This window comes from Humulus lupulus, chromosome 9 (assembly GCF_963169125.1).
Source record: "Humulus lupulus chromosome 9, drHumLupu1.1, whole genome shotgun sequence".
NCBI classification, from domain to species: Eukaryota; Viridiplantae; Streptophyta; class Magnoliopsida; order Rosales; family Cannabaceae; genus Humulus; species Humulus lupulus.
Window position 1 is genome coordinate 172,265,702 of NC_084801.1, and position 25,874 is coordinate 172,291,575.

At 38.7% G+C, this 25,874-nt stretch overlaps 1 protein-coding gene across 1 annotated transcript; it reads left to right on the top strand.

Annotated features, from left to right (window-relative positions):
• The first annotated feature begins 22,173 nt into the window (after positions 1-22,173).
• On the top strand, positions 22,174-25,672 carry LOC133801121 (probable LRR receptor-like serine/threonine-protein kinase At3g47570). Its single transcript, XM_062239270.1, has 2 exons — positions 22,174-24,897; positions 25,050-25,672. Exons 1-2 carry the CDS (start codon positions 22,185-22,187, stop codon positions 25,454-25,456), a joined length of 3,120 nt encoding a protein of 1,039 aa, XP_062095254.1. The 5' UTR covers positions 22,174-22,184; the 3' UTR covers positions 25,457-25,672.
• The last annotated feature ends 202 nt before the right edge of the window (positions 25,673-25,874 follow it).

Here is a 25,874-nt window from a genome sequence, read left to right on the forward strand (position 1 = left end):
TGAGGCTGATAGTCATCCCACCGACCAGTCAAAGGAAAAGGAGGGCCATGACCAACAAGGAGGAAAAGACTGCCCGGGACGTACCGAAAAGCCTCCACTGCACCCCGGCCAGCATCGTAGTGGGAGAGAGCAAGTCCCGCGTAGTAAGTCCTCTGAAAAATCGAAGAGTACGGTGTTCGATCGGGCAGGAGAGCATGCTTCCCAGAAAGATCTGAGGGACGTTATCACTAACAAGAGGAGGACCGTCCCGGTCGAAGGGCAAAATCTTGACTGCCATGCCAGTCAAGTAGAAATACTTGACGATGGCGCGCCAGATGATAATGCCCGACCAGGCGGTCAAGACCTTGGAACCGCATCAGTTGCACCAGCCATCCAAGCCCAGCTTGACATGCTAATAGCAGCAGTTCAAGGTCTGACGAAACGACCCTCTGTGATCGATCCAGTAGACCACAGGAGTGGCAGCCCATTCTGTGCTCGAATTAGAGCAGCCCAGCCACCAGCAAAGTACAAAGCACCGATTCTGCCAGTATATACAGAAAAGGCAGATCCCATCAGACATATTGGGAAGTTTGAGGACCAGATGGAATTGCTCTGAGTAAGTGACGATTATCGGTGTAGAGTTTTCCCGACTACCTTGATGGATACTGCCCAGGAATGGTATTGGAAGTTTAAGCCAAACTCCATTACCTCTTGGGAAGCATTCAGGAAGGAGTTTTGTAGACAATTCAGCACGTCCCGGACTCCACCAGTTTATGCCAACCACTTGGCAGATATCAAACAAGGAAAAGATGAGTCTCTAAAGAACTATATACAGAGATTCATGAGAGAAGCCAATAGAGCAACTGCTGTAGGAGACGAGGGGAAGATGGTTGCCATATCTGCTGGGATAACTTATCGGAGCCCTTTGTGGGACAGTATACATAGAAATCCAATTTCAACACTTCAACAATTTCTTAACCGGGAGGACAAGTATATGAAGTTGGATGATGCAATAGAGAAAAAGGAGAATGGCATAAACAATCAGGGCGGATCAAGTGACTCTGGTGGAAGGAAAAGTGGAAATAACGGGTCTGACCACCATGAGGAAAAGAAAGTAAAGTTGAGTTCAAATGAAAAGCCAACCAAGTATGAGCCTCAATTCACTAACTACACCACTCTCTCGACCAGTCGAGCAGAGATATATCTTGCTAGTCATGAAGAGGTTCCCTACAAGAAGCCTCCACCCATCAGGAAAGAGATGAGGAAGAGAGATATGAATAAGTTTTGTTGTTCCAATGGAGATTATGGTCATGACACGAATGAATGCAATCACCTCAAGGACGAGATAGAATTTCTTCTCCGGTCGAGCAAATTGAGTAAGTACTGGGCAGAGACACCCCAAGGAGAAGGAGGTAGCAGCAACTCTGGTTTTAAGCGACAAAGATCTCCACCCTTGCAGCCCGGACCTGCGGAATTTACCTTAGACACTATATGTGGAGGTCCACATTTGGTTGAGGAAAGCAACGAAGCAAAGGAGAAGTATGCTGAGCGAAAGTGTTAGGATCAGAAACCACTGGAGTGGCGAGCACCGAAGGATATATTATTTCTAAATACCATTTTCAGAGTGGTAGTTTAATTTCAAGTTGTTTAACTTGTTATTTAAATTTGGTTTATGAGCTGGTTATTTGCTGACCAGTCATCTATTTTTGAACAATTTTTGTTGTTTAAGACTCGTTATTAGACATGTTTTGTCCTTTTTAATTTACGAGTAATAAAAGAGACTACGCGCAGCGTGGTCGATTCTTGCTACAAATATGCATGTGTGTTAATTATCCGAACAACGTTCAACTGGTCGGTAAAATCGGACAGTGTTCAACTGGTCGATACGTTCAAGCAGTGTTCAACTGCTCGAATATTTTCCATATATTCTATGTGTTTCACGAGTAATTAACTGCTCGAACAGATTCTGTCAAGTAGCAAGTGACTAAGGATCTTTCAACCCTCAATCAGCTGGGGGGCACATGGGGTATACTGGTATATAATTTAACACAGGCAATAAGAGCATGAGTTAATATATCTGTTTTTAGGCTAACTTGTAAATTTTCGAAGTCCAAAAAGGCCATTAAGCTAACTTGTTTGACAAAGCTTAAGTAACTTGGAATTTTTAAAATTTCAAGTTAGGAGCAGATATTCGTGTGACAATAAACATTATGCTCATAAAATGTTAGAGCAATAAGAGTGTGAGAAAGTATACTTAGTATGGACTTATGAAATGTCTAGAATTTATAAGTTAGAAAACTAAGTACTCATGCGAAAATATAAGGCATACACCAGAGTGACTTTACTATTCTAAAAAGACTTAGAATGTTTTAAGTTAACAAAGAAAAGTAAAGTATAAATGCCAACATCTTGGTTGTACGAGAAAAATATTAAAGCTGCTAAGCAACAATTGTCTTCACAACAAAAAAGAGTAAACTACTGGCAGGGTACAAAGTCTAGCTGATCAGGTGCAACGTTTTCCTGGTCGGGAGGGATACAACTTCCCTGGTCAGGTGAGCATGTATCACTGGTCGAGTAGGAAACTCTATTGTTGAGCATGACTAACATCGATGAGTCCCTGGAGTGAATCAAACAAATGCATGCAAAGTAAATACTACATAGTGAAAAAATTTCTTTGAGAGGAGAAGTCAATTTTTCCCCAAGATTGATTGAGAGAAATCAATCTCTCAACGTACTTTTGAGATATTTGAACAAGGTATTTTGATGGTGTTTGGAGGGTGATGGCCGAGGGGATTGGGCATGTTCGATCGGCTGGCTGCAGGAGTGCATCCGAGCAGTGTGCGCGCGCGTCCAAGCAGATTGGTGGTGAGTGTCCGAGCGGATGGGGGGCATTCGTCCGAGCAGGAGGAGCTGCATCCGAGCAGCTACCCTTGGTGTCTGAGCGGACCATGGCATTCGTCCGAGCAACTGGGGTGCTGAGCCTTGGGTTGTGTCGAAGCATCAAAGGATCCATGACATGAACGTCCGAGCGGATGGCCCAGCGTGTCCGAGGAGGAGCGTGCATCCGAGGGGCTGCACCCGTGTCCGAGAAGCCAACCTACATCTGAGCATCTCGCCTATGTCCGAGGAGCCATGGTGCCGAGGTGTGTGACCAAGGCTGTCCGAGGGCCCTAGCCCTAGCATCCGATCGGATGCCCTTGGGATCGAGGGGATGTTGTGTGGTCCGATCAGACCATGCTTTTCAAAAAAAAAAAAATCGGGGCATGATAATTTTGCAAAATAGACAAAAGGAGAATTGAGAGAGAATCAAAAGGGAGGCTAGGTTTTCATTATATCAAGAAATAGAATTTGAAGAAATCACAAGACAAGTTCTGTCGTGGGAGTTTACGTGAAAGTTATCAACCGGATGGGAGCTTTTGAATGACCTCAAAAACATTTTGCTAGAAGAAAAGTTTATCATACGAGAAAAATCGTATAATAAACTTGGGGGGAAAATGTTATCCCCAAAAATTTGAGATCGATGACGTGGCAATAGAGGTGACAAGTGGCAGTGCATGGTCCGTAAATGACACGTTAATAGTCAATAAATATATTGGCTCCTCAGAGTTGTGATAAAGTGATCTGGCTTAGGAGTGACCCGGTAGACCAATGAAGAGTTTTGACTGGCCAGTCAAGTGTCATGACCGACCAGGCATGACCTTGTCCGACCAGTCATATGATTGTCTGCCCAGGCATGACCTTGTCTGCCCAGGAATAACCTTGTCTGCCCAGGAATGTCCTTGCCTGCCCAGGCATGACCTTGTCCGACCAGTCATGATCATGTCCGACCAGTCATGACCTGTCTGCCCAGTCAAGTGCATGCTGCCCAGCCAAGTGCGTGACTGCCCAGTGAAGGTGTGTTCGACCAGCTTGCATGAAATATGGGTCGACCAGATAGAGGAGTACTACGTCAAGATTCCCAAAACGACTTCAACAAGAATCAGTCTTGGCATACACGAGAATCTCTCAATTTATCCCACAAATTTAGTGTATTGTTGCATTTTGAATATTAATGTAATTTAAATATAATGAGGATAATGAAATATCCCGATTATGGGGGATATCAACTGTACGATCCTGAGCCTATAAATACAAGGCTTATGGCATCATAAAAGGGGCTTCTGAACTTTTGATTGAATTTTGAATTTTTGATCTGAATTTTCTAGAGAGAGAAAGTACTTGAGAGAATTTCTTGTATTCTTTGAATCTATACTGAAGAAACTCAGTTGACTCAGGTTCATCTGATATTGAGTGTAGATATATAATCAAAACTCTAAGTGGATTAAGCTATTACCATCACATTGGGGCTGAACCACTATAAAATCGTCTGTGTCGTTTATTTTCTCTTGAAGGTTTATCGTTTTTGACGTTCTCACGTCGTTGGCCAAAAACGCGGTCAACAGTATTCTATTTAAAAAGGCAAAAATAAAATCTAGGGCAAGATTATTGGGTCGGACAAGTGTATGATGCGCTCCTGATTAGGCCTAACCAAAACAACTAGCGCTCAGCGCGCTATTTGCCGCCCTTGACTTATGAATCAATATTTTCTGACCAACGCGCAACACTATTGCCATCATTGACTCATAAGTCAAGCCTTTGTCAATCAGATAATGTAAACATGTGTTCATTATATAACAAATATCCAGATACAACACATTCATCATGCTTAATCAAACATTTACAAACATAATCATAATCATGCACATTTACAGGGGCCCAAGCCCTAATCAAATCCATATTTAACAACCGGGCCAAGCCCTAATCACGTACATCACGTATTGGGTGCAGTTTTCTTACCTCAGGTCCGAGTGTAACGTATAATAAGAACGACCATCGAGCGCGATCCTTTCCCTAGCCCTAGTGGTACCCGAGTCATAACCAAATAAATGATATTCATCAATGTCGTGTAAATAAAGGCTTCAGACCGAGTCCTAGCCTTTGGGTCCTCAAATTCTACTAAACTGGGTAGTAGAATCAATCCCGAGCCCTTAGATTTGAGTTCACGTCACTCAAAACCTAACTTGGCCAAAACTGTCTATGTAGGCCATGACTTGACCCTGAGGGTTGCAGCATGCCTATGAAAATAGAGAGCCCCTGTCAGGAACCTAGGACACAGGCCGCGACTTGACCATGAGGGTCGCGGCGCGTCTACCCCAGATAGAATCCCCTGCGCCCTGGGTTCACACGGGTCGCAATGCCACAAGAACAAGGTCGCGACGCGACCCTATGAACCCAGTTTTTTTTTACCTTTTTCCTCAGCCAAACCTTACCAGAAATCACCCCAATCAATACCCAAAACCAGAATTAAATCCCAAAACAACATCAACACTAAAACAGCAACAAAACCCAGTTTCAAACTCACTCAAAACCCCACCAAAAACTCAATTCATAATCTTGAGCCTCAAAGCTCAAGAACACCAAAACCAAAATAGAAAATCAATCATAACAGGATTTACAACCTTACCTTAGTGATGAATTTAATCCCCTAGCTGCAGATAATCCACCCCTAATTCAAGCCTTCAATCCAAGCTTAAGAATTCCACTAGTTTTTCCTCAAAATTCACCAAACCACAAGAGAAAGAGAGAAAGTGATTGAAAGAGAAAGAGAGAGCGGATAATGTTTGTTCTATTTTGGGTTTCCTACATCTGAAGGAAAGAGTGACTAAGTCACTATTTTGGAACAAAATGACCCAAATGCCCCTTGCCTTTTAGCTTTGCCTTCTTATGCCCCAAGGGCAACTTTGTCATTTGCCACATATCCTGTTAATCATAATTAACGTCTCAAAATTCTCGTTACTCCATTATCCTTAAATAATTACCAAACAATTTCCCATTACCCGATCAATCTCGATAATGTACTAAATTACCAAATTACTCCTAGGCTCACCTTGAGCCTCGGATTTGACCCCGTTATGACAAACCGCTAACTTGCTTCCTAGGAGTGCCAAATAACTCAAATATATCCACATAATAATGCGGTCTCAATCGATAAATACGCAAATATACAAATATGCCCTCAACGGCCAAAAATTACTAAAATGTCATTCTAATAAGAAACAGGCCCACATGCATGCAAATATAGTCATATAATAATACAACTCACATAATCACGTATATTATCACATAATAATACAATAAACCAGTTATTGCCCTCCCGACCCCCTAATCAAGGCACTAAGCCATATTAGGGAATTTGGGACGTTACAGCATGCACGCTCAACTAGTTGCCATATATTCGTCCAATGCTTGTCGTCGCTCTTGCTGATATGAAAATGTTAGGTTTAGGTTGACATGAAACAAGATGATGATGATGGGGATATTATTTATTTAGGTATGTAGTTTGGTTTAGTTTAGGTAAATTGTTAAAGTTTTATTGAAAATAACTTAATACATATTTTATGTAAAATTTATTTTTAGTTTAGGCTAGTGTTTTAATACATATTTGTTTAAATTTTTAATGAAGTAAATTTAAAAACTATTATTTTTTTAATTTAAAATAGATTTATATTATTTTAATATTAAAAAATATTTTTAATTAGTTTTCTATATATATATATTTTTTAAATTATGAGTTGGACCAATTAGAGGTTGACATATGTCATCTTAGTTAGCAATTAACAGAGCTAAAAATAATAGTAACAACTACATTGTTGTAACACTTCTGAGTATTTTTGTCGTATTAAAAAAAAGATTAAATATATAATGTAATGTCCCAAATTCCCTAACGTGGCTTAATGCTTGGATTAGGGACCCAAGATGACCATGATTGATTTAATATGCGATTATGTGATTATATGAATGATTATGTGAATTATATTATTATATGATGATAATTGCATGCATGTGGACCCACTTCTTATTAGAAAGGCATTTTCGTAATTTTGGCCGTTAAGGGCATAGTTGTATATTTATGTGCATGTGTGTGTAATATGGGTGAGACCAAATTATTATGTAGATATGTTTGAGCTATTCGGCATAAGACGATCCTAGGATGCAAGTTAGCGGTTTGGTCATATCGGGGTTAATTGTCGGGCTCAGGGTGAGCCTGGGGGATAAATTGGTGTTTAGTACATTACTGAGAATGAGCGGGTAATGTGATATGATTTAATAATTATTTGGGGATATTGGGAGTAACAAGAATTGGAGGACGTTAATTATGATTAACATAATAGGTGGGAAATGACAATTTTTCCCTTGTTGACTTTGAAAGATTAGAATGGCCCTAGGGGCATTTTGGTCATTTTGACCATGGGTTATGTTTAGCCAAAGGATGGCTGTAGAAGGTTTAAGGCAGCAAAACATAGTTTTTCTTCCCTCTCACTCTCGATTATCATATTTCTCTCTCAGGTTGGAGTTTTAAAGCAAACTAGAGGATTCAACTTGAGGCTTTAAGGCTTGGGAGTTTAGGATTGGATTGCAACAACTGAAGGGTTCAATTATGGGATTGAGGTAAGATTTTCAGCTTGAATTTTTAAGGTGTTTGCTCTGTTTTTAAGGTTATGTTTAAGCTTGAGATTTTGATCTTAGAAGTGGATATTTGGTGATGTTTTAAGTGTTATAGAACTTTGGTTTTGTTGTTTGAATGGTGATAATATTGTATTAAGGTTTGGTTGTGTTGTTGGGGATATATTTGATGAGATTTGGCTGAGTTTGCGGGGTCAAGTCGCGACCGAGTTCATGCAAGTCTCGACTTGAATGTGTTATCCCCAAAATTTCAGTTCGATGACGTGGCAATCAGAAGTGACAAGTGGCAATGCATGGTCAGTAAATGGCATATTAATAGTCAATAAATGTGTTGGCTCTTCGGAGTTGTGATAAAGTGATCTGACCGATCTGATAGAATTTCTGTCCGACCGGTGAAGATTTTTGACTGACCAGTCAAGTGTCATGCTAGACCAGAGATGTGCCATGTTAGATCAGAGATGTGCCATGCTAGACCAGAGAAGTGTCATGCTAGACCAGAGATGTGCCATGTTAGACCAGAGATGTGTCATGTTAGACCGGTGGAGTGCATGGCCGACCGGTGAGGTATTTGGTCGACCGGTGGAGTGCGTGGCCGACTGGTGGAGTGCTTGGCCGACCAGTTAGGTGTTTGGCCGACCAGTGAAGTATTTGGCCGACCGGTCTTTCTTCAAGGAGTAAAGTTGGCTGACTAGACAGATCATCATTATGCAAGCGAAGTTCCAGTAACGGCTTCAGCTAGAATTAGTCATACCTACGCGGGAATCTCTCAGTTTATCCCAAAGAAGTCGCATATTGTTTTATTTTAAATGTTATTATCAATTAAATATTGTGAGAGTAACAGAAAGGACCTGGTCAAAGGGAATATCCGATGTACGATACACGAGCCTATAAATAAATGGCTCATGGCATCATTTTAGGGGGGGGTCTTTTTGGACTGAGAAAAAACTCTCTAGTTTGGAGATTTTGGGACTGTTACTTGGGGTATTCTTGGGGCATTTTCTAAGAGAGTTTAGAGAGAGAAACTATGTATTTTTATACTTACACTTAAGAAACTCAGTTGGCTCAAGTTCATCTGATCTTAAGTGTAGGATATATATCACAACTCCAAGTAGATTAGGCTATTACCAATAAATTGGGGCTGAACCACTATAAAATTATCTGTGTCGTATTTTTCTCTTGAAGGTTCATTGTAATTTTGACGTCTACTCATCGTTGGCCAAAATCGTGGTCAACATTTTGGTGCTTTCATTGAGAGCATGAAGAGAAGAAACATACGACTATCGTATCAAGATGGAGCCCAAGAATACCAGTGTGGCATCCAGAAAGTCAGGCACGTCAAAAGAGCCTGCTAGATCAGAAGGTTCTGGACCGCAGAACCCAGAGACTGAGCCCAGGGTCTTTCTCGAGGAGACCACTCCAGAAGTTGAACAACTCTAGGAAGCAATAGGTGCTTTCCAAGAAGAGATGGTGCAATTCAATGCTCGGCAAGAGTCTTTCACTGAAGAGATGGCCAGGCAGAGAGCTGTGTTAGAGCAGCAAAGGCACGATATGGAGGCCAGAAGCGAAGAGCTCAGACAGCGACAGGAGGAAGTCGACCAGAGACATCGTGAAGCAGCACTTGCTCTAGAAGCGGCTACCCAATTGGCGCAAGCCAATGCTCAAGTTGCGACACAAGCAGCCACCCAGGGAGCAAGAAATAATAATGCTGGTTGGAGGACCACTGACAGAGCCAATTCTCGGGGACCAGACAGAAGCAGGAGCAACCCCCCTGGTTGGGAAGATGATGGGGATCGATCTAGACTGCCTCGACACAAAGGGAGCACTCTAGAACCCCCTCCAGGAGCCACCGATAAGAAACTTCTAGATCAGGGAGTCACTGTTCGGGCAGTAAAAAGACTCCACCCAGGCAGGATCAGACCAGGACTCCTCGAGATAAGAGGACTTCACAATCCAAAGATGGCCATGGTCGTGATGAGGCTGATAGTCATCACACCGACCAGTCAAAGGAAAATGAGGGCAACGACCAACAAGGAGGAAAAGACTGCCCGGGGCATACCGAAAGGCCTCCACTGCACCCCCACCAGCAGCGTAGTGGGAGAGTGCAAGTCCCGCATAGTAACCCTCTGAAAAATTGAAAAGTATGGTGTTCGATCGAGCAGGAGAGCATGCTTCCCGGAAGGATCTGAGGGACGTTATCACCAACAAAAGGAGGACCATCCTGGTCGAAGGGCAAAATCTGAACTGCCTTGCTAGTCAAGTAGAAATACTTGACGACAGTGCACCAGATGGTAATGCCCGACCAGGCGGTCAAGACCTTGGAACTTTGTCAGTTGCACCAGCCATCCAAGCCCAGCATGACGTGCTAACAACTGCAGAGCAAGGTTTGTCAAAACGACCTTCCGGGATAGATGTGATAGACTACCGGAGTGGCAGCCCATTTTGTGCCCGGATTAGAGCAGTCCAGTCGCCGGCAAAATATAAAGCACCAGTTCTGCTAGTATATACAGAAAAGGCAGATCCCATCAGACATGTTGGGAAATTTGAGGACCAGATGGAATTGCTCGGGGTAAGTGACGATTATCGGTGTACAGTTTTCCAAACTACTTTGTCAGATACCTCCCAGGAATGGTATTGGAAGTTTAAGCCAAACTCCATTACCTCTTGGGAAGCATTCAGGAAGGAGTTTTGTATACAATTCAACACTGCCCGGACTCCACAAGTTTATGCCAACCACTTGGCAGATATCAAACAAGGAAAAGATGAGTCTTTAAAGAATTATATACAAAGATTCATGAGAGAAGCCAATAGAGAAACTGCTGTAGGGGACGGGAGGAAGATGGTTGCCATATCCGCTGGGATAACTTATCGGAGCCCTTTGTGGGATAGTATACATAGAAATCCAATTTCAACACTTCAACAATTTCTTGACCGAGCAGACAAGTATATGAAATTGGATGATGCAATCGAGAAAGAGGAGAATGGCATAAACAATCCGGGCGGATCAACTGACTCCCTTAATAATGGTGGAAAGAAACGTGGAAATAATGGGTCTGACCACCATGAGGAAAAGAAAGCAAAGTTGAGTTCAAACGAAAAGCCGACCAAGTATGAGCCTCAGTTCACTAATTACACCACTCTCTCTACCAGCCGAGCGGAGATATACCTTGCTAGTCATGAAGAGGTTCCCTACAAGAAACCTCCACCCATCAGGAAAGAGATGAGGAAGAGAGATATGAATAAGTTTTGTCGTTTCCATGGAGATTATGGTCACGACATGAATGAATGCAATCACCTCAAAGATGAGATAGAATTTTTTCTACGATCGGGAAAGTTGAAAAAGTACCGGGCAGAGACATCCCAAGGAGAAGGAAGCAGCATCAATCCTGGCTTCAAACGACAGAGATCTCCACCCTTGCAACCCGGGCCTGTAGACTTTACCTTAGACACTATATGTGGAGGTTCACACTTGGATAAGGATAGTAACAAAGCAAGGGAGAGGTATGCCCAGACACTTCGACAAGAGCGAGAGTGCTAGGATCAGATTTGGTGAACGGAGCTTGATCGGGAACCACTGGAATGGCAAGCGTCTGTGGATATATTATTTCTAAATACCACTTTCAGAGTGGTAGTTTAATTTCAAGTTGTTTAACTTGTTATTTAAATTTGGTTTATGAGCTGGTTATTTGCTGACCAGTCATCTATTTTTGAACAATTTTTGTTGTTTAAGACTCGTTATTAGACATGTCTTGTCCTTTTTAATTTACGAGTAATAAAAGAGACTACGTGCAGCGTGGTCGATTCTTGCTACAAATATGCATGTGTGTTAATTACCCGAACAACGTTCAACTGGTCGGTAAAATCGGACAGTGTTCAACTGGTCGATACATTCAAGCAGTGTTCAACTGCTCGAATATTTTCCATATATTCTGTGTGTTTCACGAGTAATTAACTGCTCGAATAGATTCGGTCAAGTAGCAAGTGACTAAGGATCTTTCAACCCTCGATCACTTGGGGGGCACATGGGGTATGCTGGTATATAATTTATCACAGGCAATAAGAGCACGAGTTAAGATGTCTATTTTTAGGCTGACTTGTAAGTTTTCGAAGTCCAAAAAGGCCATTAAGCTAACTTGTTTGACAAAGCTTAAGTAGCTTGAAATTTTTTAAAATTTCAAGTTAGAAGCAGATATTCGTGTGACAATAAATATCATGCTCATAAAATGTTAGAGGAATAAGAGTGTGAGAAAGTATACTTAGTATGGACTTATGAAATGTCTAGAATTTCAAAGTTAGAAAACTAAGAACTCATGCGAAAATATAAGGCATACATCAGAGTGACTTTACTATTCACAAAAAACTTATAACTTCTTAAGTCTAAAAAGACTTAGAATGTTTTAAGTTAACAAAGAAAAGTAAAGTATAAATGCCAACAGCTCGGTTGTACGAGAAAAATATCAAAGCTGCTAAGCAACAATTGTCTTCACAAGAATAAAGAGTAAACTACTAGCTAGGTACAAGGTTTAGCTGATCAGGTGCAAAGTTTTCCTGGTCAGGAGAGCATATACAACTTCCCTGGTTGGCTGAGCATATATCACTGGTCGAGTAGGAAACTCTGTTGTTGAGCATGACTAACAACGATGAGTCCCTGGAGTGAATCAAACAAACACGAACAAATGCATGCAAAGTAAATACTACATAGTGAAAAAATGTCTTTGAGAAGAGAAGTCAATTTTTCCTAAGATTGATTGAGAGAAATCAATCTCTCAAAATACTTTTGAGAGATTCGAACAAGGTGTTTTGATGGTCTTTGGAGGGATAAGTTTTAAGCATGTGCTTAAATGACTATGCCATATGCCCGATCGGTTGGGTGATGACCGAGTGGATGCCAAGTGTGTCCGAGCAGGCCTGCGCACACATCCGAAGGCTGGTGTCCAAGCAGCCGAGGTTGCGTCCGAACGGGTGTGGCTGTGTCCGAGCAGCTAGGGCTGCGTCCGATCGGATGTGGGCTGTGTCCGAGCTACTGGGGCTGCGTCCAAGCGGGTGTGGGCTTGTCCGACCAGCTGGGGCTGCGTCTGAGCGGGTGTGGGCTGCGTACGAGCGGCTGAGGTTGGCGTGTGTGCATCCGAGGGGATGCGCATCCGAGGAGATACACGCCCGAGCAGTTGGGGTGCACGCCCGAGCAGTTGGGGTGCATGGCCGAGCGGTTGGAGGAACCGCGTGTCCGAGTGGCTTGAGGGGGACGCCTAGGGGATGCGCGTCCGAAGAGTTAGCCATCCGAGGAGATGCGCACCCGAAGGGCTGGGTGTCCGAATAGCTGGGCATCCGAGGAGCAAGGGCATGCATCCGAATAGTCCGATCGGCTAGGAGTGGCCAAGGTTATGGGTTTGATGGGCTAAAAGGGGAACCTATTTTCTTGATTTTGAACTATGCAAACAAGATCAAAAAGTTGAATTTCAAGGGTTCAACAAACTTCAAGATAACATCAATGATTATCCTATACCCGTGAGCCCGAAAAAAGCAATGGAAATAGGAAACTGATAACTACCGTTTTTACGGACAGAAAACTTAAGTCGTGGGTTTACTACAAAAGTGAAGGTTACTGACTGGATGGAAGCTTTGGGATGACCACGAAAACATTTTGCTAGAGGAAAAGTTTATCATACGAGTAAATCATATAATAAACTTGGGGGCAAATGTTATCCCCAAAATTTCAGTTCGATGACGTGGCAATCAGAAGTGACAAGTGGGAATGCATGGTCAGTAAATGGTACATTAATAGTCAATAAATGTGTTGGCTCTTAGGAGTTGTGATAAAGTGATCTGACCGATCTGATAGAATTTCTGTCCGACCGGTGAAGATTTTTGACTGACCAGTCAAGTGTCATGCTAGACCAGAGATGTGCCATGTTAGATCAGAGATGTGCCATGCTAGACCAGAGAAGTGTCATGTTAGACCAGAGATGTGTCATGTTAGACCAGTGGAGTGCATGGCCCACCGGTGAGGTATTTGGCCGACCGGTGGAGTGCGTGGCCGACTGGTGGAGTGCTTGGCCGACCAGTTAGGTGTTTGGCCGACCAGTGAAGTATTTGGCCGACCGGTCTTTCTTCAAGGAGTAAAGTTGGCTGACTAGACAGATCATCATTATGCAAGCGAAGTTCTAGTAATGGCTTCGGTTGGAATTAGGCGTACCTACGCGAGAATCTCTCAGTTTATCCCAAAGAAGTCGCATATTGTTGTATTTTAAATGTTATTATTAATTAAATATTGTGAGAGTAACAGAAAGGACCCGATCAAAGGGAATATCTGATGTACGATACATGAGCCTATAAATAAATGGCTCATGGCATCATTTTAGGGGGGGGGGGGGGGGGGGATCTTTTTGGACTGAGAAAAAACTCTCTAGTTTGGAGATTTTGGGACTGTTACTTGGGGTATTCTTGGGGCATTTTCTAAGAGAGTTTAGAGAGAGAAACTATGTATTTTTCTACTTACACTTAAGAAACTCAGTTGGCTCTAGTTCATCTGATCTTAAGTGTAGGATATATATTATAACTCCAAGTGGATTATGCTATTACCAATAAATTGGGGCTGAACCACTATAAAATTATCTGTGTCGTATTTTTCTCTTGAAGGTTTATTGTAATTTTGACGCCTACTCGTCGTTGGCCAAAATCGTGGTCAACAGAATGCATCCCAGAGCCTCCCCTAGGTTCTGTCTAGTAGGTGTGTCGCAACCCACGGGGGCAAGTCGTGGCCCGCCCCTGGCACCTCAGATAGGGGGCTCTCTGTCTTGGGGGCGCGCCATGGCCCTTGGGAGCAGGTCGCGACCCGCCTGTCCCTTTTGTGCCAGTATGGGTTTTAGCGAGTTTTAAGCGCGAGTTTTCGATTCTCTTGGCTCAGGATTGAATCTACTAACTGTTTTAGTAGGATTCGAGGTCCCGGGAGCGGGGTTTGAGAACATGAACCTTTTTATTATTTATTTTAATGATGGGATTTCATATTTGGTTATGATTAGGTGACCACTAAGGGGCCTAAGGACAGATCGTTCTCAAGGGTCGTTCTTTTATTATTTCACGCTCGAACCAGTGGTAAGAAAACTGCACCAAGTATGTGACATGCATGGTTATTGATGAGACATGTTGAGTGCTCTATACATGGACATTGATTGCATTGTAAATGCCTGATAGCTTTGCTTACCTGTGAATGGCACTGACTTATTAGTCAGAAACGACAATGGTGTTTAGTACTGGTCGCGAAGCTCTGACTTATCAGTCATGATCGGCAATAGTACTGAGCGCTGGTCGTATGGTATTGACTTATGAGTCAAGAGCAGCATTAGCGTGTTTAACAAGGGCTGAAATGATTCGATCTAATCAACATGAGCATTAAATGCTTAACCGACCTATTGGTCGAAGAAAACTAAAGCGCTTGGCTAGTCTAAGGCTAGTTACTCAGAGCCAGGGCCAAAAAGGCTCAGGTGACTGAAACGTCACATGGCTTAGGGCATATGGCCCCAGAGAGACTTATTAGTAATCTATCCAGAGAGACTTATTAGTCATCTATTCAAAGAGACTTATTAGTCATCTACCATAGAAAGGCTTATTAGTCACCATCTGATTAGGGTTGTAAGCCCCAAAATCATTTAATATTATTTGTATACATGCAGTAATAAGTTTTCTTGTTGAGCCTTGGTTCACGGGTGTTATGTGGTGCAGGTAAAAGGAAAGAAAATCTCACCCAAACTTGAGTAGAAAGCTTAGGTGGTGATGTGTACAAATGCGGCCGCTTGACCACCACGACCAAGGTGTTTCTCAGGAGAACTAGGGTTTAACCCTATTTTTGCCGCTTAGGTTGGCGAGTTGTAACTTTTATACTGTAATGACCATTTTGGATTGTAAATAACTTTGTAAACACTTTTATGGAATCCGATGTACAGTTTAATGTTTTTAATAAAATATATCCATTCCGTTTGGACCGATATTTTCACCATGGCATGTTAATAACACCTAGATGCACATTTACAACCTAATGACTCATTTAGCGAGTTAAACACTATTTAAAGTACATAGTGTAACAGTCTTGGGCTAACCAGGGCGTTACATATAAGTGCAACACTTGACAAATATTGAATTTTTATGTTGCAAATATCCTCATGCGTACTAAGGATATAAATTGAAAAAATATGCTTCCTTTTTACAAAATTCGAAAAATATGCTTATAATCCAGTTTGGGACAAAAATACCCTTCACACTTCGATAAGTTATGAGTAAATTTTTATGTTTATTATTTGTGTGATTTTGTTAAAATCTAAAAAAAAAACCATAAGTTTGGACGACTATGCAACATTATCGATTTTCGATAAAATCTTGATGCATTTTTATGCTTTTATTCATCATATTCACTCAAATTCAATATTTTCGATATATGTTGGATACTTTTGTTGTATGAATGTTATTTGTATTTCATTGCTATTGAAATCCATCTGAAATATTTAAAAACAATTGAAAATGAGTATTTAGAGCTAGCATTGGGAAAATATTCAAAATACCATCGAAATCCATTAAAAGTTATAGAAAACCACCAAAATTCGTTGAAAACCATTGAACTCCATCTTCATCGAGACAATGAGAACGAGATAGATTTAGCTAGAAAATATGGAAGAAAAGGATGATAAGATTAGTGATTATCATTTCTTGAATTTAGGCTAATTATGTTATTGGGTAACATAAAACTGATCGAAAATGTAGATTAATCTTGTTGACTCAAAGCTAAAACTTGCATTTTCTATTTATTTATTTGAGGTGACATAGAAGGAGGAACAATGAGATTGAGTTGGATTAAATTGAAAAGTATGGAAGAAAAGGATGACAAGATGTGATTATTTATTTTGTTAAAATCTCATATATTTTGAAATGGTTGTTATTTTGTTTCCATATGTTGTCCGTGTTTTCTTCTTACGACAACATGATCTCAGTAGATAGTGCTGTTGAGTCCTCCTCAAGACTTAGAACCTGATATGTTGAAGTGTCATTTTATCATGACCAAAGAACATGCTCGGATGTTTGACAACAGATCTATCTCCCAAAGACCCCAAACAAGAAGTAACCTCAAGTGGCTACATTGATCCAGTAAAGCTCCTCGAGTTGCGATCAACCCAGCAAACCCCAAGGACCTCCCTTCACAAAAGGAAAATTCTCCCTCCAGGTGTCAGTCAAAGAGACATTCAGGACCATAGACACGTGCCTAATACTTTTAGTGGCTGCAAAGATTGTGCTGTCGGTTCCGTATAAGCGAAATAGGAGATGTCCCAAGACACTGTCTAAACATGGGGATACGTGCAATTACTCCCCCGACTATACACTAATTCACCTTTTTCAATAAGGTCGTGAGCTTATAAACCTCATAGTGGGCCTATTGACAAGCAAATGGGCCCTAGGAGCCTAACTTATGGGAAAGAAACCTTAATTTACGTGTAATATGATCCTATTAATGGTATGTTATTGTAATTAGCTCCCATTAATGAGCTTAACTCCTTCAACCGCCTATAAATAGGATTAAGGTATCACTTGTAAAAGAATCTAAACTTTAGTACATGCAAAAATGGTGCTTAACTCTCTAAATAGCTTGAGTTTTGCAAGTTCTTCCTTAATACAACTAATTTATAGTCTGGCTAATTAATAGCCTAAACTACATAAAATTCTTTGTTTGATTCTTATTTTCTTTAAGTTTCATTTGTTTATTTGTAGTTGACAAAAAAAACTAATCTACACTACATATTTGAAAAAATCCAATATAATTATTTTTGCGTCTATTAGTTTACTATAAAATTAGAAAATATCTAATAACATATGTAAAAATTGAGTTATTTTGTTAGAGATCGACCTCCTTATTGGAAGCAAAAGATCCTTTCAATTTTGGTGTCTCAATCCGTGCTAACCAATAAATGTTTAACAAATCATTTAAAATTAGTAATTATTAAATTATTTTTTCAATTTTATTATTGTTATTTAAATATATTAAATGATGTGGTCTAATTCATTGGTTAGACATAGGGCACGAAAACAATTTATTTTAATTATTATTAATAAAGGTATTTTTTTCTTTTTGAAATATAAACTTGATTTTGTTTTCTTCTTTGAAACGCGTTCTAGATCTCGTAGTTGATAAGAATGTCCATTGTTCCCCAAAGTCATCAAAAGCTGTTTTGTTTCTTTAAGAAACAATTTTCATTCACACTAAGTATAGACTATAGTACCAGTGCTTCTTGGTTAAAACTATAGGAGAAATATGAACCAATCCTCTTTTATTTTTTTTTATGAATATTTACGGTGAAAGTACCTAGTAACACTTAAGTATTTAAGTTATTTTTTTAGCAGAGAAAGTACCTTCCGTTCTTATTTTAGTACAGTTTAGTACAACCGTCAATTCTCACTATCAAGTTCGATTGTAACACATAGGCGAAAAAACCCAATTAAATAAATATTTGCAGTAAAAGTACTTAATTAAAGGGATATTTGTGGCGAAAGTACCAAAGTTATAAGTAAATTTCACGTCATGGTGGCAGACTTAACGACGAAACATACAGATACACTAAATTGTACCAAAACAAGGACGAGAGGTACTTTCGTTGTAAAAAAAATAATTTAAGTACTTAAGTGCTACATACACAATAATTTAAGTACTTTCGCGGCAAATATCACTTAATTTATTTAAAGAAGTAATTAATGCTTTTGTTATTTAACCAAAAGGATAAACATAATAAGAGCTAAGAAAATTGAATCATTAATTAGAATTAAGTTATGAACATGATATCAAATATTAAATTTAGAGATAAAAAAATGGCTAAATGAGATTCTTGGTTCATTATTTAGCATTGTGTTCTTCAATCTTCAAATGCACAAATAAATTTGGAAGTGAAATCTTTCCAAGTTAATAAGATTCAATAAATACACAATAAATTTCATTAAAATTGAGTTTTGAATAAGTATAACATTTACTTAATGTTCTAAATTTAAAAATAGTGTGGAATTTGATATAATTTAAAACATATATCAATTTTAACAAAAAAATTTAGAATTTTTTAATCTTATTACTCTAAAATGGTATTGCACAGACTTCACGTGATTTAGACCATCTCCAAGGGTTTACTATTTTGGTGTAATCTTTTCACAATTTAATGTAGATTCCATCATTTTTAGTATGAATAAATAATATTTTTGTCCATCGAATTAAGCCCAATTCAAATCGTGCTCCCCGAATAATTTACGATATTAAAAATTTCTCTTGAACTATACATGTTACTCAAACGTAAGATTTCTATTAGATTTCATCCTAGGTGACTAACAGAATGATGATGTGACATTTTGATGCTAATGTGGCAATGTCATATATAAAATAATAAGTAATTGTGTCTCTCAAATTTTTACCACTACCAAATTGTGCCTGTTTTATTAATTTTTTTCTTAAACAAATAATTAAAACCTTCAATTTTTGTAAAAAAATATTTATAAAAGATTAAGAAAATAAAAAATACTAAAATTTTTAAATTAATTAAAAAAATTTCAAACATTAAAAAAATAAAAATCTAATTAGTAAAAAATATACCTTACTTTTTATTTTCTTTACATCAGTACTCAATAAAATATGCTGAAGAATAAAATGTAAGCTTATTTTTTAAAGCAATATAAATAAATAAAAAGATTAAAGTGAAAATAAAAGTTCCATATAAAGAGGAGTGCTACGGTCAACCTCTGCCTCCAAAAGTACATATGAGAGTATTTTTTGTTTCCAATTTATTTTCATGGCAGTGTTCGTTGTAATTATGACATCTTTATAGCAAATTTTTAAAAAATTCCGGGTAGATTACAGTGTCGAAAACAAATTTGTATTTTTTCGAACACGAGTGGTATAAACCAGAATATCAGGAACTCTGTATTCAACATTGTAAACTATTCGAAATTTTTTAAAAATTTACAAGAATAATGTCGTAACTACAATGAATACCGTCATGCAAAAAATTGAAGAAAAAAAATACTCCACATATGTTTTTGAAGACAAAGGTCGACTAAAAAGTTGTTGGTAGCACTCATCTCTGCACCAAAATTGTGAGGATGAAGAGTCCACACCATATCTTGGAGATGCACTTAATGAATCTAAACTCAGTAAGATAATGACTAGAGCCTCTATGAGACAGATCGAAAGTAGCAACTTCGAGAGAGGGAAGAGTGTTTTGTTTGGTGAAGTCTTCTTCTAATCCACACACTTATTATCAAACGAAATAAATACGATCATTTTTGTATTTGTTTTCTTTGAAATTATACGATGCATGACTTTACTACTTCTTCGCCAACTAGCTAGTCCTAGTGGCAGTGGGGGCACACCTACCTATTCTCCTGTAAAGGACCAACCATCAATTGCTTTATTAGGCAATTCCATATCTTTACAAGTCAACAGGTCAACAACTCTTTTTTTTTTCATTTATAAAATATAATACTCATCAACAAGTCAAAACTTCTTGTAAGAAACCCAATAGTTGAGCTCAAAAAATCTTTTGGTGGGATTTATATAGTCAAATACAGGAGACTTAAACATTGACCGTCTATATAAATATCACAACATAATCTTTAGAAATACCATAATATATCTTTATATTTATTTATGTGTCTCAACTCAATTACGCACTCTTCTAAGTTCTAATGGCTCGATAATAATAAATCTTTAATGTATAGTTTTTCCATAGACTAGATTAATATCACACTCGATTTTCGAAGTCTTGGTCTACCAAGTCATGGGATTTACTCATTGTTCTGTCAAAGAAAAGATTTGAATTCAAACTCTACGTACTAAATTAAGAATGATCGGAATATTAATTAAAATAAATTGTGGGTGTATACATAAATTTTTATATTTTTATTTGATTTTCCTAGCTAGTGTTGCTTAAACAACGATTAAGTAAAAAGTGGGCTTCGAAAGAGATCCATTCTTGACCAACTTTGATTAGGATTGAACTTAATTAGAAGCAGTCAAAATGGTTTAAGTTGATTATATATATGTTAAAAAAAACCATACAAAAAAAGAGTAGAAACTCTAGCTCTTAAATCTTTATCCTATCAATATTATGTTATTATGTAACAACAACAATATATTGATCAAAATTTTATCGATCAATTTTATCTTTAAATATAGAATAAATAGTATTTTTGTCCTCTGAAATTTTGATATTATCAGATTATACCCCCTAAAATATACGATCTGTTAAAATTTTCCCATAAACTATTGATACCATTAGATTATACTCCATGTTACGATTTGCAAATCGTAATAGGGAGCACGATCTGATAATATCAATAGTTTAGGGAGAAATTTGAAGTGACCGTATATTTTAGAGAGCACAATCTAGTATCAAAAATTCAGGAGACAAAAATATTATTTATTCTTATATATAAAATAGTTAAATTAGTATTTACACATATTTTTAAATAAAAAATTACCTATTAATAAAAAAAAAGCTTAAGACCTTATTTCTCTCACCTTATATAAATGATTTATATAAGGTGAGACCTTATTGCTTAGTTATATAAATGATTTATTATTAATTTTTTGTGTGACTAATGATATTAATCTTGTACGCCCTGGATTTCCCACGGGCTGTTTAGCAGGACGATCCTCGGACTAAACATGATTTAGCCCGAGGCTCCCACAGGCCAGAGGCTTTATCTTCAGGACGGGCCCTTTCTAGCTCGAGGGGATGGAGTTTCCTGCTCCTTCTTGTTGTTCCAGGAGCTGGGAACAACATCCGACGACCACTGAAGGATCAGCTCGGGTTATGGATTGCTCCGGTAGCGAGCTTCTCAGGAAGCTCTGACCCTATGGGAGGTCAACACGCAAGATAAACGTGCATAATCCTGCCATCACGTGTCCGATATCCCCCTGACTTCTCGGACACGCCGCAGGAACGTGCGTATTCAGACACCCACGGATGGGTCGGGCCGTGCGGCCCATTATCTCCTTCCATACTGATTAGACCACACTTGTGTGTCAGGTTTAGGAAGTAATCATGAATATCACAGACTTGATATGACAAATGGTAAGGTCACGGGATGACCTCCCTACCAATTTCCAGGTGCCTTCTCCTATAAATATGGAGACCCTGGGAATTGATAGGGGTTGGAAAAAATAGTCTTGTAAGAACTATATATTTTGTAAACCAATTACCCAGAAAAGATCAATAATATTGACTAGTGGAGTAGAAGGATTTTAACCTTCGAACCACTTAAAAAACGTGTTTAGGGTCACCTAGTTCTTCTCACAAAGATTTCATATCTGCGGCGGTTCTACTTTTAAGTACTAATCTCTTTCTCTTCTTCTCTTAATTACCTGTTGCCGAAGAACCGCGTCAACAAATCTATTATCTTTTAAATACTTCAATTCTTTAGTTTAAGTTGATGATTATATATTCCATACAAGAAAAAAAAAGTTGATGATTATGTATTTATTTGTAATATAATTGAAAAAATGAGACCTAAAACTTAATTAGAAAAATATATTCTTGTAAGGTAATTTACATGCAAAAATATCATGTTATAAAATAATTATTTTTATCATAATTATATTTCTCTCTCTATATATACCCTTTATTAAGCATACGTACATGCCCATAATACTTAATCTCTACTACTATAGCTCATTAAACCTATCAGCCATGGCTCTTTTCAGTTCTCACCATAACTCATTTCTTCTCACCTTTCTTCTCACCATCTTATCCTTTTCATTATCACCATTATCTTCTTTTGCAGCCAAAACTTATTCCAATGGAAATGAGACTGACAGACTTGCCTTACTGGCCATCAAAGCTCAAATAATAGATGATCCTTCTGGTGTCATGAAATCATGGAATGATTCAGTCCATTTCTGCAACTGGAATGGTGTCATTTGTGGCCGCCTTCATCAAAGAGTGACCAGCTTGAACCTCAGTTCCTATGACTTGGTTGGCTCACTCTCTCCCTCCATAGGAAATCTCTCCTTCCTTTCAACTATTGACCTTACTCTCAACCATTTTCAGCATCAAATCCCACAAGAAATTGGACGTTTGTTCAGGCTCAAGTATTTGGAGCTTTCCAACAACTCGTTTTCTGGTGCAATCCCAGGAAATCTCTCAGGCTGTTCTAAGCTCCTCAAGCTTAGATTGGGTTTCAACAAGTTGAGTGGAAGAATCCCAGTTGAGCTTGGATCATTTCAACTACTTGAGAGAGTTCATCTTCACTACAACAATCTTTCTGGACCATTACCTGACTCATTAGGTAACCTTTCTTCTACTAAATCTCTTTCATTTGCAGTGAATAACTTTGAGGGAAAAATACCAGACTCCTTTGGAAGGTTGAAAAACTTGGAATTTCTTGGGCTTGGGTTGAACCGAATATCCGGTATGATACCTTCCTCAGTTTACAATCTGTCATCTATGACAAGGTTTAGTGTGCCATTTAACCAATTAGAAGGGAATTTGCCTTCAGACTTAGGCTTCACTCTTCCTAATTTGATAGTCTTTAATGTTGGTCACAACTTATTTAGTGGACCACTCCCACCATCATTGTCCAATGCTTCAAACCTTGTTGAATTGGATACTGAAGGAAGCAAATTCACTGGAAAAGTTACTATTGATTTTGGTAGCTCAACTAATCTGTGGTGGCTGGTCCTTGCCTCAAATTCTCTTGGGACAGGTGAAGCTGATGACTTGAATTTCTTTGAGTCTTTGGCTAACTGCAAAAACATAGGAATAATTGACCTAAGTGACAATAAATTTGGAGGGCTATTTCCTAGTTCCATATCCAAAATCCCATCTCTTGTTACATTGAGACTAGGAAGCAACAAATTGAGTGGTAACATCCCAGAAGGGATTGGCAGCCTTGTTAACTTGACTGAGCTAGTTGTTGAGAAAAACAATTTTACTGGGAAAATTCCATCAGCTATAGGTGATCTCAAAATGCTAAGAAAACTTCATATGTCTAAAAATTCATTTTCTGGCTACATACTATCATCTCTAGCCAGCATAGCTCAATTATACTCACTTCATCTACAAAAGAATCACTTAACAGGTCCTATCCCTTCTAGCTTTGGAAACCTTTCAAATTTGCAGGAGTTAGACCTCTCTCATAACTATCTTAATGGCTCCATACCTAAAGAAGTTATGAGCCTTTCTTCTTTGACAGTTTCCCTTAATCTAGCTCAAAATCAGTTGACTGGTTCCCTGCCTTCTGAAGTGGGAAACTTAAAAAATCTTGGCTACTTGGATGTTTCTGAAAATAAACTCTCTGGAAAAATTCCTAGTGAGCTAGGCAGTTGTTTAAAATTAGAACATCTTCACATGGAGAGTAACTTCTTTGAAGGAACTATCCCTTCATCTTTGAGCTCCTTGAGAGGAATTCAAGACTTGGATCTTTCGGGCAACAAGTTGTCCGGCGAAATTCCAAAGTTCTTTCAGAACATGTCATTTATAAACTTGAATCTTTCTTTCAACCAATTCCATGGACAGGTACCAGCAGGAGGAGTTTTCAGAAATGCAACTGGCATTTCATTAGTTGGAAATGAAAAGCTCTGTGGAGGTATACCAGAATTGCATTTTCCAGCATGCATTACTAATAAGTCTAAGAAAGAAAATATATCTCAAAGCCTTAAATGGATTATACCATTGCTTGGTGGACTACTGGGATCAGTTTTGATCATGTCAATTCTAATTCTCTTGCGGTTAAAGAAGGTGAAAAGGGTGCCTTCATCTGCACCAACTTCATCAACTAAAGATTTTCTGTTACATGTCTCCTATGCAAGCCTCCTCAAAGCAACTGATGAGTTTTCTTCGGCCAATTTATTAGGCAGTGGTAGCTTTGGTTCTGTTTATAAGGGAACTCTTGATCCAAATGAATTAGTTGTTGCAGTGAAGGTACTTCAACTACACGAACGGGGAGCCTCGAAAAGCTTCATGGCCGAATGTGAAGCCTTGAGAAACATCAGACACCGCAATCTTGTGAAATTGTTGACAGTCTGCTCAAGTTCTGATTTTCAAGGCAATGAGTTCAAAGCTTTAGTCTATGAGTTTATGCCTAATGGAAGCCTGGAGAGTTGGTTGCAATCATTTTCGAGAGAAGATGATGCAGATGGTGAACTGAGGATATTAAGTCTTGTTCAAAGATTAAACATAGCCATTGATGTGGCCTCTGCTATGGATTACCTCCATCACCACTGTCAACAACCAATCGTTCATTGTGATCTAAAGCCAAGTAACATTCTTCTTGACAGTGATATGACTGCTCATGTTGGTGATTTTGGGTTAGCAAGGTTCATTCAAGAAGCCACAAGTAGATCACAACCTCAACAAACCAGTTCATTTGTATTGAATGGAACTATTGGGTATGCTGCACCAGGTAAATTAACATAGCTTTTTAATCCAATAAAGCCTAAAGTTGTAAAAAAGAAAACAACCCTTTTAACCAATGGAAGCTAAGAACATGTTAACATAGTCACATGTTGCAAAGATTTTTTCTTTTAACACTTATATTTTGGTTGAACTGCGCAGAATATGGAATGGGAAGTAAGGCTTCAACACATGGTGATGTATACAGCTATGGAATACTCTTGCTTGAGATTTTTACAGGAAAGAGACCAACGGATGAAATATTTAAAGATGGATTGAGTCTTCATGATTATGTTAAGAGGGCATTGCTAAGTAGACAGATATCAGAAGTTTTAGATCCAGTATTTGTGGTTGGAGGAGCAAGTGGAGAAATGGAACCAAATAGCATAGATATTTCTGATGAAGTGGCTCACAGCAAAAAGGAGCAAAGAGAGGAGTGTTTGACTGCAATCCTAAGAGTTGGAGTTGCATGTTCTGTGGAAACACCTAGACAACGAATGGACTTTACTGATGTTATCAAGGAATTGAAGTTGGTCAGAAAAACTCTTGAAGGGTTCTCAAGAAACTAACCTGTTTTTACTAGCTAAAGCTCCTAGCACCAAGAAATAGATATGTGTGAGTATGTATTTTTAATCTTGTTTAGGAGGTCACACAACAAGCAATTTTTTGAAACAGTGTTAGATACATTGTTATTGTGATTTCTGTATGCAAAAGAGTCTTAGTTTTTTTTTTCTTCTTCTTCTAAGTTTGGGTTGTACAAGATTTTTACAATAATATATATATATATATATATATATATATGTGTGTGTGAAACAAACTAAAACTCATCACTGTATATCATCTACTATTGTCATCATTGAACTAGTTTTGACAAGTCCAAAAACACAGACAACTATGCAAAACAGTAGAAGATATATATAATCCATTCTCTTACTAATTTTCTTGTCGTTGTTTTACTTGGATATTAAATAGATTAATGGTATTAAA